This window comes from Globicephala melas, chromosome 15 (genome assembly GCF_963455315.2).
Source record: "Globicephala melas chromosome 15, mGloMel1.2, whole genome shotgun sequence".
Classification (NCBI taxonomy): domain Eukaryota; kingdom Metazoa; phylum Chordata; class Mammalia; order Artiodactyla; family Delphinidae; genus Globicephala; species Globicephala melas.
In genome coordinates this window covers 62,558,223-62,573,202 of record NC_083328.1, presented here as the reverse complement: position 1 = coordinate 62,573,202, position 14,980 = coordinate 62,558,223, and the positions used below count along the sequence as shown (strand labels likewise).

Sequence of the window (14,980 nt, the reverse complement as noted above, 5' to 3'; positions counted from 1 at the left end):
ACACATCTAACTGCCCAACTTGATGGTGAATTCCCAAGGTCAAGGTCTGTACCTCCTCTACCTGTCCCTCCTCCTGTCTCTCCTGGTTCTGCCTCAACTAAGTGCACAGTAAAAACTTTCTGACAAGTTTACTTGGTCCTCTCTCCCACAGTGGTCCTAAGCAGGAGGAGTGAAATGGAATGTCTGTTGCTACCTCTCTGAGATCCACGCTCTACGCCAACTCAGAGAGGTAGCAACAAGCATTTGGTTTCATGACCCTTCAGAGTGACTTAGATAGCAAAGGACCTAGAAGCAGAGAGAAGGGGGTTAGGTCTGGCAGCCACCTCAATGGGGCAAACAGGCAAAGAGCAGATGGACACACAAACAAGCATGTAGGGAAGCAGTGCCCAAGGCAGTGCAGAGGTGGATACCTGGGGCCAGATGCGCTTGGGTTTCTCTTTCAGCTTACCCTGTTAAGAGCCCATGGAAAGGGTGGTGAGCAGAGTCTGAGGATAGGGGAGTGGGAGGGAAGGGTCACTGTGCCCCAAACCTCTGGCTGCCTCTTTTCCCTCAGGCCCGTCTCTCACTGGTCCTCCCAGCCTCCATTTTCCTGATCCTCTACACAGCCCCTATACACTCAGAACCCCTAATGCGGACAGGGGTCTCCAATCTTCCTAGACTAGACTGAAGTCTCTCTAGCCCTAAGACCACTCGGAGCCCCTCAAGTCACAGAGTCTCAGGAACCCTCTGTCCTTCTGGACCCTGGAGCTTTCATCCTTCATGCCCCTTAGACCTGGAGGCCACCATTGGGCTTTTCCATCAGAAGCGTGTATCCAAAGCTAATGAGGGCCATATCTTGAGGGGCAGATCCTGGTCCTTCCATGGTGGGACCACACAGGTAGCCCACCCCAAACCACAGCCCAGCAATCAAGATGACTACAGATAGTCACCCAAGTCAGCCCATTTCTAACCCAAGCCCAAGCCCTGAACATCCCTTGTGCCTATTAGAATACCCCAACGAGCACAGGAGTCTTCCTCACAATCTCTCATGCTAAGTTCCCAAGGTACAAGGGGCTCCCTACCTACATCCAAGATCAAAGTCCCCCAGCTCCCAGTCAGCCCTGCCAGAGGAGCCATTCCTAGGATTGCTCCCAGATCCTCAGCATTATGATGAGGAAACAAAGAAGGACACCGGGAACTTCCTGGGCAGGAAGAGGGAGCCACTTTGAGCCCAGAGGAGGGCATAGAAGTACCAGACTCACCTGCACATCCGGGCATGGCCTCTTAATCGGGGGGGACTGGCTGGGAGAGTCACCTGTGCCCAGTTCTGCCCGCCCCAGGTGCTTGACCACAATGCAGCATCTCACTGGGAAACCCCTGGAGGAAAGAAAAGCCTGAAGTGGTGGGCTGGTTGGCTCCAAAGAGAATTTGGCAAGACCCACCCATGTCCATCTAGGGTAGGAGGGACAAAAGGGACCTGGCACTGGGGAAATGCCTAGTCAACTCAAAGCAGTAGCCAGCAGACCAAACACACTTACTTCTCCCGACACTTCTCCAGGGCCTCGTCAGCCAGCTCCTTCAGGTTCACAAGCTTTTCCCCCCTGTAGAAGGCATCTTTGGGGAGCAACAGACATTCCAAGCCTTAGGAAGGCACCACACTCCTAGCCCTTTATCCCTAGTGAGCACAATGTCCACAGTCCTCCTGGGTAGGCCTCTTGTCTCTGGCTCTTCCAGCTGATTTGAGCTGACAGAGGGTAGGCTGAGGTGGAACCAGGAGACGAAGGGTAGGCTGCCCCTACCCTTTATGCCGAGCAGTCCCAAATACCAACTAGCTGACTGAAGACCAAGACTTTGAGTGTGGGGGGTTTTGGAGAAGGGGTGAGAGAAGTAGTCACCTGTAGTGATGAGAAGGCTGCAGCTGGAATCCAGGATCCGTTCACAAAGAGACTCTGAAGAGAAGCCCGCAAACTAGGGAAGGGAAGAAAGACTGAAGGAGAGGGCGACCCAGGGATCGAGTGAACAAGGAAAGGAGTCACTTATAAAACCTTCAGGGTCTCTAAGCCAAGGTCATAGAAGAAACTGGATAACTGATAAGGAAGCTATGACATTCTAAACTCCTTAGTCTGGTTCTTAAGACCCTCCATCATCCAGGCCCAACCTACTTCTCCTGAGCCCTATCCCCCACCAGGCCCCTTTTTCCAGCCCAAATTCCTACCACAATGGAGTGCAGAGCCCCAAGGCGGGCACACGCCAGCATGGCCACCACGAGCTCCGGTATCATGGGCATGTAGATGGCCACTCGGTCGCCCTTGCAAATGCCTGCAGGTAAAGGACACAGACCATGGACCATGGTGGACCCCACCTGCTGCTACGTGCTCCCTCTCATCCAGTTACCCACTGTCACACCCCCGCCCCAGCAGCTGACCTTTTCGGTTCCTCCGTTACCAGATTCCTTCTATTCCTTGTCTACTTCCCCCAAGTCCTCAGATACCCCAAGGCTGGGCTTTCCAGTCCTTTCCCCATATCCCCACACTCACCCTGTTTTCGGAGAACATTGCTGAAATGACACACTTGGACCAGAAGCTCACGGTATGTGATCTGGGTGGTCTCCTCTGGCTCATTGCCCTCCCTGAGATACATCAGAAAGAGCCAGTCATTAGGGAGTATGACCTCTTCCCCAAACAAAAAAATAGGAACAGTCATAAAATCCATTCAGTAACACCAAGGCCTGGGAATGTCCCATGAGGGTGAGCCATCTGCCACCACACCTTGAGCTGACTGGTCAGATACATTGACTTTACAAGGTGTACTTTATTCACAAGCTGTGTGTCACAGGAAAATGCACTGCCATCTCTGAACCTCATTTAATTTGATAAAATGGGATGATGGTTTTCTCTCTTCCATCCTAGGCATGTATTAAGGAGAATTTATATCATGGATGTGATTCTTCCTGAAAGTGATGTCAACACTGCACTGGTGTTACTCAAGTGGGGTCTCCAGATCACTTGTACCCAAGTCACCTAGGGAACTTGTTAAAATGTAGATTCCTGAGCCCAAACTTAGAATCACAATCACAACGTCCAAGAATCTGCTTCTTTACTACAAGCTGGTATAAATAATCAGTAGGTTATATATAAAATAGATAACTAATAAGGACCTACTGTATAGCACAGGGAACTCTACTCAGTACTCTGTAATGGCCTACATGGGAAAAGAATCTAAAAAAGAGTGGATATGTGTATATGTATAACAGATTCACTTTGCTGTACACCTGAAACTAACACAACATTGTAAATCAACTATACTCGAAAAAGAATTTTAAAAAAAAAGAATCAGTAGGTAATTCTGATGCACATTTAAAGTTAAGACTCACTACCCTCTATCAGCTGATTTCTACCTCCTCAGCCTTGCCTCCTACTCCTGTCTAGGCTTCAGCCTGGTTTCTTTCAGTCATTCTTTCATTTATTCATTTGCTTATTCAACTCCTATGTGCTATATATATGTATAGAAATAAGGCACTGATGAACAAGATAAGCAAGATCCCTGACAACATGGAGCTTATATTCCAATGATAGTGCAGGAAATACACAAGTAAAAAATATAACCAAGATAATTTCAGATTATGATAAGCATTATGAAGAATATAAAGAATGACATAATAATGACTGAGAAATAATTTTCAAAAAGACATCTTAAGGAACTTTCAGACTGTATGCAAAGATTTAACTATAAGAATATTCCCCTCAGTATTATTTTTCAATTTTATGATTTTCAAATAAGTAATACATACAAATCGTACTGCATAAAAAGATATGTAATGAGAAGTGTCCCTCCCACCCCTAACCTCCAACCACCCTGCCTCCTGGCAACCATTGTAACTACTATGTTGTGTAACTTTCCAGAAATAGTCAGTATGCAGACAGGGCCACTCCTAGTAAGATGAAGGGTATAGGGCAACTGAACTAGTGAGGAGTAACCAAGAAATCTCTTTGGAAGAAGGCTACACCGTTAGCATCTTTCATAAGGTCCTTGGGATATCGTTGAAGATGGAAATTTTAAAAATGAATTTAAAAAACTGAATTTTAATCCTGTTCAGAAGAGAAATAAGTACTTCACAGTCCCCAACCAAGCATGGAATGGGGATGTGGGAAAAAGCTGCTTCAACGATAGGACAGGCCTATTAGACAAGCATATATACATGCATTTATGTTTATGTATTCTCTTTTTTTCTATACAAATGATGGCATACAATACACACTACTCTGTATCTTGTTTTTTATTAAATATAATACACATCCAATAAACCGCACAAATCTTAAGTATAGAGCTTGATCATCTCGCTTTATTTTGAAATTTAACAATATATCTTGACATTATTTTCCATTAAGACTTACAGTGCTATTTCATTTTCTTTGTCATCTGCATAATGTTCCACTGTTTATGTATGCCATAATTTATATTTAACAAATAAATATTTCAGTGAATATCTTTTTTAATATGTCATTTACTCACTTGAAAATATACCTGTAGGATGAATTAGTAGAACTGAAATCGTTGAGTCAAAGGATATGTACATTTCAAATATTCATAAATATTAGAGGATAGCTACTTTAAGTAAGATGGTGAGGGAAGGCCTCTCTCTTTTTTTTTTTTTTTTTTTTTGGCCTTACGCGGGCCTCTCACTGTCGTGGCCTCTCCTGTTGCGGAGCACAGGCTCCGGATGCGCAGGCTCAGCGGCCATGGCTCATGGGCCCAGCCGCTCCGCAGCATGTGGGATCTTCCCAGACAGGGGCACAAACCCGTGTCCCCTGCATCGGCAGGCGGACTCTCAACCACTGCGCCACCAGGGAAGCCCCCAAAGGCCTCTCTCTGGAGAGATGATATTTGAGCTAAGACCCAAGTAATGAAAAGTAGGCAACTATGTAAGGTCTTGGGAAGAGGATCCTGGGCAAAGAGAACATCAAAATTTGGAAAGGCACTGAGGTGGTAAAGAGCTTGGCCTATTCAAAGAACAGAAAGGAAGCCAGTATGGCTGGAGCATAGTGAGCAAGAAGTGGGGTAAGAATCAGAGGTAGGCAGCAGCCCGATCACATAGGGCCTTGTAGGCATGGTAAGAAGTCTGAATTTTATTCTAAGTAGGTTCCGCCTGGCTTCCCGTATACACAAAGTCCCACGTCCACACTCTTAATCATGCCATTGCCCCTGCTCAGAATGCCTTCCCACCTCCTTCAGGCTCCAGCACCACGTAGCCCCCCCATAAAGGTCATTTTTTTCCCTCTTCCTTACTACCCAGGGTACTTATGAAGGAGGTAACTGAAACTCAGAGAGATGTAGTAACTTGGTCCAGGTCACACAATAATAGGTGGCAGAGCCAAGAATAGATCCTCAGGTCTTCTGATTTCAAGTCAGGACTCTTTCTCCTCATGCTGTGAAGGACAGCGACTAGCAGGGAAGCTAGGCCTTTGGAGATTTCACAGAAGATTATCAGCTTCTTTCCAGTTCCTGGCTAGATGAGTTAGTTACTATCCTCTCCTTGGCTTAGCCCTCCTAGGGCTGAGAGGAGACAAGCACAGAGAGCTATCTAAAGTGGGAAGGAACGGGGAGAGAGGAAGCTGGCAAATGGCCCTGAAGGCCAGATGCGAAAAAGCCATTTCCAAAACTGGCTCACTGACGAGTGGCACACCAGAACATCTCTAGTTACAGCTAAATGCCAACATATACAACACACCCATGCAAACCAGCTGACCTGTATGCATTCACATACATAAAATCATATATACTAATATAAAAACACTGTAGGGCTTCCCTGGTGGCGCAGTGGTTGAGAGTCTGCCTGCCGATGCAGGGGACACAGGTTCGCGCCCTGGTCCGGGAAGATCCCATATGCCGCGGAGCGGCTGGGCCCGTGAGCCATGGCCGCTGAGCCTGCACGTCCAGAGCCTGTGCTCCGCAACGGGAGAGGCCACAACAGTGAGAGGCGCGCATACCGCAAAAAAAAAAAGAAAAAAGAAATAAAGAAAAAAAACACTGTAGAAATACAAGCTGCTCATTTGCACACATAGGCACAAATAGCATAAGCATATGGACCTTGGCAAGTGTACGTATGTACCACACATTTATATACCCACGTATGTGTACAGCTTGCCCCACCAGAAACTCTCTATCACATTATTCTGTTTCATTTTCTTCATGGAACTTTCTATTACTTGAAATTATCTCATGTATTTTATTCACTTGTATATTATCTGCATCTTTCACTGGAATATAAACTCCATGAAAACAAAAACCTTGTCTGTTTTGTTCATTGCTACATCCCTAGCACTTAGAATAGAGCCTGGTACATAGAAGGTGCCCAGGAATATATAAGCACAAACCTATACAAGAACAGCTTACTTGAGCCCACTTCCAGTTACACACACAGAGTGTACATCCCTCTCCCTGGCCCTGGGCTTAAGTTATACATTATTGATATAGGCACCTTACTCCTTCCAGTGTCTTCTTTCTCTGACATACACACCCAGCTAGGGCCCCTGGCTGGTTGGGAGAGGGGAGGGGACAAAGTACTAGTCTCAGCCCTCTAGGATGTTAACAGATTTTTGCTTTGTGACCACCTAGAGGCGTGGAATAGGAAGGGTGGGAGGGAGACGCAAGAGGGAGGGGATATGGGGATATATGTATACATATAGCTGATTCACTTTGTTATACAGCAGAAACTAACACAACATTGTAAAGCAATGATACTCCAATAAAGATGTTAAAAAAATAAAAGAACATCCAATTTAGTCTCCTAACTCCAAAGAAATCCAAAGAGTCCATTTGCTGTGCTCAAGGTCACATTGTACAATAGTTTGTGGCAGATCAGGGACCAGGACTCAGGGTCCAGGCCTCTTTTTTCTACACTAGGAGCTGCAAACTCAAAAATCAATAGGGGGGGCTTCCCTGGTGGTGCAGTGGTTGAGAGTCTGCCGGCCAATGCAAGGGACATGGGTTCGAGTCCTGGTCTGGGAAGATCCCACATGCCGCAGAGCAACTAGTCCCGTGAGCCACAACTACTGAGCCTGCGCGTCTGGAGCCTGTGCTCCGCAACAAGAGAGGCTGCGATAGTGAAAGGCCCGTGCACCGTGATGAAGAGTGGCCCCCACTTGCCGCAACTAGAGAAAGCCCTCGCACAGAAACGAAGACCCCAAACGAAGACCCTAGTCTAAATAAATAATTTAAAAAAAGATAGAATTAATATCTAAAATTTCTTGAAAAAAAAAAAATCAATAGGGTTCAGGGGCTTCCCTGGTGGGGCATGGTTAAGAATTCGCCTGCCAATGCAGGGAACATGGGTTTGAGCCCTGGTCCAGGAAGATCCCACATGCCACGGAGCAACTAAGCCTGTGCGCCACAACTACTGAGCCTGCGTTCTAGAGCCCGTGAGCCACAACTACTGAGCCCATGTGCCACAACTACTGAAGCCCACACACCTAGAGCCCGTGCTCCACAACGAGAAGCCACTGCGATGAGAAGCCTGCGCACCGCATCGAAGAGTAGCCCCCGCTCGCCGCAGCTAGAGAAAGCCTGCGTGCAGCAACGAAGACCCAATGCAGCCAAAAATAAATAGATAAATTAATTTAATTAATTAAAAAAAAAGAAAGTGAAAAGACAACCCACAGAATGGGAGAAATATTTGGAAAAAAAAAAGAACGAAATTTCGCCATTTGTGATAACATGGATGGACCTAGAGGGTATTATGCTAAATGAAGTAAGTCAAACAGAGAAAGACAAATACCATATGATTTCACTTATATGTGGACTCTAAAAACAAAATAAACAAACATAATGAAACAGAAACAGATTCATAGATACGGAGAAAAAACTAAAGGCTGCTGGGGGGTGCTGGGCAGGGGGGAAGGATGGGTGAAACAGGCAAAGGAGCTTAAGAGGTACAAACTTCCAGTTATAAAATAAAAAAGTCTTAGGGATGTAATGTACAGCATAGGGAATATAGTCAATAATACAATAACTTTGTATGGTGACAGATGGTAGCTAGACTTATTGTGGTGATCATTTTTGTAATGTATAAAACTATCGAATCACTATGTTATACACCTGAAACCAATATAATATTGTAAGTAAATTATACTTCAATTAAAAAAAGCCTAGGTGAAATATCAATATGTGTCAAGTGTAGAAAATTATATGTTTGGAATGTTTCATAATTTTAAAATTTGAATCATAAGTAAATAAAACCTTTTAATATATCCAAAAAAGAAAATAGCAGCATATGTGCAATGACACTTAGTTTTGGGGGGCCAATAGGGAGAGGCAGGGACTGGAAAACTGGAGAATACATGCTCTGGCAAGAAGAGGCATCTAGTACTTAAACTTAGTGTCTATTAACTTTGCCCTCTGGGAATAAGGTCTCAATGTTGCCAATTTTTTCAGTTTTTCAAAGAGGCCTGAAACCTGTTTCTAAATTTTTAAGTGTTGACAATTAATTTTTTTTAATTAATTTTTATTGGAGTATAGTTGCTTTACAATGTTGTGTTAGTTTCTTCAGTACAGCAAAGTGAATCAGTTATACATATACATATATCCCCTCTTTTTTCGATTTCCTTCCCATTTAGGTCACCATAGAGCACTGAGTAGAGTTCCCTGTGCTATACAGCAGGTCCTCGTTAGTTATCTATTTTATGACAATTAATTTTTAAAAGTTTTAAACACTGTAGTCAAACAAAACTATTAATGAGAGATTTAGCTGATGGGCTACAGATTGGGAACACTTGCTGTAGACCCAACTACTTCCCTCTCACCTGGAGGCCATATGGTATGGAACAACTCAAAGTATATAATCTTCTCATATTTTTCTTCCAGGAAAACTTCTGCAACTACCTTACCCTTATACTCTCCAAATTTTACTGTAGTCCACTACTGATTCAAAATATATGTAGAATTAGACTACTTCCCTTCACATCTACTTCTACTATCATAGTCCAAAATCACCATTAGTCAGATCATGTCATTCCTCTGCTCAAAATGCAAGTCCTCACACTGGCCTGCTAGTTCCTACATGGTCTATTCCCTCATTACCTCTTTGTCCTCAAGTACTCCCATTCTCTCTTCCTCTCCCTCTCTCTCTGTTCCAGCCACACAGCCTCCACACTGTTTGGCAAGAACACCAAGCACACTTTGCCTCAGAACTTTTGCCCTCTACTTGAGCATTCTTCCCCCAGATAGCCACATGACTTATTCCCTATTTTTGAGTTATTGCTCAAATGTTGGCTTCTCAGTGAGGCCATCCTTGACCACTCCATATAAAAGGGCACTTCTTGTCCACCCCGCAGCCCCAGGTGCTCCAAGGTAACATCTTCCACGAAGTCTTCCCTAGTTTCTCTTTTCCCCCACCTACCTCAAAGCTGAAAGTTCTTCCTTCCTTCCAAGTCCCTTTATCTCACTTTCCTTGTGATCTATTGGTTTACCTTGTATTGCATTTATTGGGGCCTTATCTTTCCCCTTATACCCTGGGTTCTTGGAGGGCAGGGATCATGTCTTCGTTTCTGTCTCCTCTGTGCGCAGTAGGCACAGTAAGTACTTAAGCTTCGTGGTCAAATCATTGAAAAACTTATAATTGATTAATGACAGGGAAGACTAGAGCTCTCCTCTTAATATGAGAAGGATAGTCATTAGATTGGAGATTTTAGTTCCCTAGACTAGCAGAAAAGTAAGGCACAAGATAGGAGGAAAGAGCTGAGGAAAAAAATAGGTGGGGAAAACTGGGTTCTTCACAGAAGCATCAGATGGCAGGATCTAACCTAGTGGGTTAGGTCTTCCAGAGGAGAAACATCCTGATGAGAGTAGTCAAACCTGTTATAAGAGGAAGACTGGACTGATCTGTTTAGCCTGGAGGTGAGAAGATACTGAGAGGCATGATAGTAAGTCTCAAATATCTGTATCTCTGTTGCCTCCACCCTAGCAGAAGCCACCTTCATCTCTTGCCTGGATGACCACAATGGCCCCAAACTGGTCTTCCACTTCACTCTTGCCCCCTTCCAATCCATACATAAACCAAAATGACCTATTATAAACACAAACCAGACTACAGCACCTCCTGCTTAAAACCCTTTAGTGGCTTCCATTGCATGTAGAAGAAAATCCAAACTTTACTATGCCTTGTATCTTCTCCAACTCATCTTATGTCATTGTCCCATTCTGCTTAATAGACTCCAAACACATTAGCCTTCTGACCGACAGAACATGCCATGTTCTTTTCCTATCTTCCTTGAACTCTTTGAATGGTTTTCTCTACCTCATGTTTCAGATCTCAGTTTAACTGTCACTTCCTAGTGAGGCTTTTCCATGACCACCCCAAGTAGCATTAGTCCTTCCTGTTATTCTTCATCACAAAACTGTGTATTTTTTTCGTAGCATTTTTCTCAAGCTGTAATTATTTTATTTACTTATTTACTTTTTTTTCTTTGCTAATTGTCTGTCTCCCCTACTAGACTGTAAGCTTCCTGAAGGCAGAGACCATGTTAGTCTTGTTCACTGCTGAATCCCCCGTACCTTGCAAGGAACCCTGTATATAGCAGATGCTCAATAAATACTTGCTGAATGAATGAATGAACCTGAAGGATAATTATGGGAAAGAAGCAGACTAGCATTTTGTAATTATAAATGGAAGAGCTATGTCAATTGGGAGAGTTCAATATAAGGAAAGCCTTTCTAAATGTCAGAGCTGTCCAGAAGCATAGGAGTGTGCAGGTTGGACCAGGGAGACCCTGACATCTACTTGATCATTCTTGAGGGAGTGGGGTCCTTGGAATTTTCATTTTATAAGCAACCATGTGATTCATGTTCAGTGAAGTTTGAGATGACCTTTAAGGCCCTTTGAACTTTGAGATTCTTTGATTCTGTAAAATTAAGAAATAATGTGTTCTATGATCCATAAAGCACTGCACAAATGTGAAGCACTTAGATATAAGTATACCCTCAAGTTACTTTCCCTTTCACCAAGGGAGCAGGGAGTGGGAGCAACATAACTTGACCAATTAGCAGCTTAATGTTCCCTCTGGGTACTCCTGGATGAACAGGGAAAAAGGCTGGAGGAGGAGGTGGGAGGAGGCAAATACCAAAGACTGAATCCTAAATCACTTAGAATGCCAGAGGAGGATAGGGCTTTTGATGTTCACCACCCTTATTTACAGATGAGAAACCTATTGCACAGATGGGAAGCGATGGCCTCGAGGTTACTTAGCACATTAGTAGCAGCATTATTCTAAAGCAGAGCTATCCAATATGGTAGCCACAAGCCACATATAGCTATTGAACACTTGAAATGTGGTGGAGGAACTGAATTTTAATTTAATTTAATCTATTTTAAATATTAACAGTCACCCGTGGCTAGCTCTAGAGTCTATGTCTCTAGTTCAGGGCATTCTCCTGCTAAATGACATGGCCTCCAAAAGGGCAATGTTGTTTCCAAAACCAGAATTAGCATAAAGAAGAAAATCAAAGTGTAGGAGTCCTGAGAACTGTGGGGTTAAAGTCCACCAAATGTGGATTTTAGTACAGCTATGATCACCCAAGAGAATTGAAAACATACATCCATACAAAACCTTGTTCACGAAGTTCGTAGCAGCATTATTCAAGATATCAAAAAGTGAAAACAATCCAAATATACACCAACTAAAGAATGGATAAATAAAATATGGTATGTCCATACAATGGAGTATTATTCTGCATAAAAAGTAATGAAGTACTGATACATGCTACAACATGGATGAACCTTGACAAGATTATGCTAAGTGAAAGAAGCTAGACACAAAAGACCACATACTGTATGATTCTATTCATGTGAAATGTGCAGAAGAGCGAAAGCCATAGAGACAAAAAGTAGATTAGTGGTTGCCTAGGGCTGAGGCAAGGAAAGTTGGAAGAAAATGAAGAGTGATTGTTAATGAGTATGGGGTTTCTTTTTGCAGTGCTGAAAATGTTCTAAAATTGATTGCGATGATGGTTACACAACTCTTTGAATATGCCAAAAGTCACTGAATTGTACTTTAAATGGGTAAACTATATGCTATGAATTATATCTGAGAAATTTTTGAACTTACTGTGGTTTTGATTAGAACTGCAAAAAGCACACAGATTTGGGAAAAAAAGCAGACATCTATACAAATCTTCCTTTCCTGAAAGATTGAACCTTAGCACTATTAGCATTATTAGCACTTAGCACTATTCATTCACACTGTTCATTCATTCATACTGTCTCTTTCTATTTGCCTAAAGACTTGCTACTTATTTGTTTTATTTTTAACATTATAGTCATATGTATACACCTGTTTCCCTCACTGGATTGTGAGTTCCTTAAAGGCAGGCAGGACATCGTTTTATCTGTTTCCTCCTCAGTGCCTAGCAAACAAAGTTTGACACGCAGTGGGCACTTAATACATAATTGTGAAATGAATGGATAAAAATATGAACAAATAAACTCTGCTCACATGATCAGCCAGATCTAGGCTGATCAGAGTGAGAAAACATGGAAGGAAAGAGGGGATAATAGAGGATACAAATGAAGAAGACAGATGCTAAACAGGCAGCGGGAAACAGACACAGAGGAAAAATATTTAAAACTTAATGGAATGGGATTTGGAAACATATCAAGAAGAGTTTCTTGAGCCCCTACAGTGGGCTCAGTTCTGGACTCTATGCCATGGAAGAGACTGGAAGAAGCCCTTGGATGTGCAGTTCAGGTTGTGAGACACATGCTTCGCAGTTTGAGCTATAATTACACCCTGTTCTCCTGCCAGCTATTTTCAGGCTTTGCTCCAGAGACCTTGTGCCTGTTCCCCCTGCCCAAAGTGGCTTTGGTGACAGTTGGATTCCACATGTCTTCTCTGTTGAGAAGGCAGACCTGGGCCAGTATAGAAGTTAACCCTTTTCCCACTGCCTACATGCCTGCTTACAGGAGGGAAATCATACACATTCATTCCTACCATCCAGTTGTTCCTGGATGGAACAACTATGCTAGCCTTCCTCAAAACAAGTGAATGAGGGCAGCTCTCTTAGCTCCTTTATTATCACAGCATTTGGAATGCTGCCTTAAACAGGAATATGCCTGGGTTAGAAAAAGAAAGTGGGAAGAACAGCCAGGAACAACATACTACATGTACATCAAGTCTCTCAAGTATAACAGACACATGCAAAAATATTCACTTCAATGGTTCTTTGTTATTTAGGTAGATATCATAGTTTAAATCAGTAGTTTTCAAGCTAGAGTACTCTATTCCTGTATGTACCTGAGCAGGAAAAGTTTTAAGAGAATAAGTGTCCAGAGACTCAATTTTCATATGTAATCTTTCCTAACATTGATCTAAGTTGGCTCTCCTTTCCCACTTTCTTTCTCCCACTTTATAAAACAATGCCATCTCTCTCTCTTATCCCAAACCTTATTATGCCAATACAATGCTGAGGTTAAAAAAAACCCTCCAGAGTGCCAAACAAAGGGGCAGTTTGAAAATGCATAACTTCAGAGGGAGAGCCCCAAGAAAGCAAATCAGAGAGCTTCCATAAGAAATCAATATTGAAAGGAGTAACATCTTAATTGACAAACTCATGGCAAGTCTACTTGCCTTATTTCTCCTAGAATTATAATTCAGAAGTTAAATAGTTATCACAGGTCATATATTAGCATAACTGCTTTAACTGAAAAAGAAGTTAGGCATTTTCTAACAAAGTAAATCTGATTTGGCTATGTTGACAGTGAGAACTGGCTGTTCAAATTAGGTAATATGATAAACATTTTCTGTAAATTATATGAGCTAAATTTGCAGTTTCAAGATTTTGAAAAAGATATATAAAATATATACATGTATACAATAAAAAACACATTGGAAATTAAATTCTTTGCAATTATTTAATATTACAATAAAATGTTTAAATGTGAACTTTAAAATGTGTGAAGAGCTACATAATTTTTCAAAATTCTTTTAGGCATTAGATTACTAATCTAACTAATTATTTTTCAAAGACACCCTGCCACTGCCCACCACATCAGAAACATCTGAGGAGGTTTTAAAAATACAAGTCAGAAGTCTTACCCTCTGAAAATTCTGATTCAATAGGCTGGGTGGGGTCCAGGGATCTCGATTATTAACAAGATCCTCAGGTAATTATTTGGAGTCACCAGACCTAGATTATTGTTTACCCCTAATTCAATGTATGAATTTGCACAAAATTTCCCCTCTTTTCTGAGCCTCTGTTTTCTTCTCTGTAAAGTATGAGATGGGAGGAAGGAGTCAAGAAGAGGGGGATAATCACTAATGTATCTTAGACTCCTTGATTATCATTTCTTCCTTTCAGAGGCAGGAGAATGGGTCTTAAAAATCAGTTTCAGAGAAATGAGATTATACTTGGGAAAAAAAAAAAGAACAAACTTAGCTGAGGTAGATAACAAATAAATTAAAATAATGAAACCTGTATGCCTGCCTCGCTGGTTTTTGTGTACATCAAATAAGAATCCAGCTAATTCATTACACGAGTACAGTTCCCTCACCTGATCTTCACAGCTACTTTTGCAGTAGGTAGAACATGTATTATTATCCCTGTTTTAAAGATACAAGAAATCCAGAGGACACGGATTGCCAAGGCCACACAAGGAGAATTCAGGAGAAATCTGTAACTAGGTTCCAGGTTTCTGACTTCCAGGCTAGTGTTTGTTCCACTATACCAATTTGGATTATACCTAAATGAACATGGAGAAGCCTCTCTCCTAAGAATCTCCAGGAGTACTGTAAAGAAGCTGAGAAGACTCCCATCCACTTTGAGCTTTAGCCTATGGTCAAGACCATACCCACCAAGACCTCTTCAGTATTCTGAAGATTTTGAAAGATCCAAAACCTCAGGCAAGGGAACCCACATATGTCTATATTCACAATCCTTGGCAATCAATGCTCAAGTGTCACAGGAGCACTTGTACACCCATTTGCTCCTAGAGACATGTCCCCACTCCCCCTGG

At 42.5% G+C, this 14,980-nt stretch overlaps 2 protein-coding genes across 10 annotated transcripts in view; one reads left to right on the top strand and one right to left on the bottom strand.

The window, feature by feature from the left end:
• Nucleotides 1–14,980, top strand: part of GSS (glutathione synthetase) — a 106,969-nt gene that overhangs the window by 45,232 nt on the left and 46,757 nt on the right. The gene's annotated exons all lie outside the window — the stretch shown is intronic.
• The window catches only part of ACSS2 (acyl-CoA synthetase short chain family member 2), a 50,629-nt gene that overhangs the window by 11,720 nt on the left and 23,929 nt on the right, over nt 1–14,980 (bottom strand). For 3 of the 5 annotated variants that reach the window (XM_060284374.2, XM_060284372.2, XM_030830802.3), the window contains exons 3-8: nt 2,517–2,608; nt 2,195–2,298; nt 1,875–1,947; nt 1,518–1,593; nt 1,242–1,356; nt 411–449 (exon numbers count right to left, since the gene is read on the bottom strand). In XM_060284374.2, the coding sequence (XP_060140357.1) occupies nt 411–449; nt 1,242–1,356; nt 1,518–1,593; nt 1,875–1,947; nt 2,195–2,298; nt 2,517–2,608 (499 nt within the window). The remainder of the gene's footprint in view (nt 1–410; nt 450–1,241; nt 1,357–1,517; nt 1,594–1,874; nt 1,948–2,194; nt 2,299–2,516; nt 2,609–14,980) is intronic. The other 2 variants (XM_060284373.2, XM_030830803.3) reach the window with 1 other exon arrangement.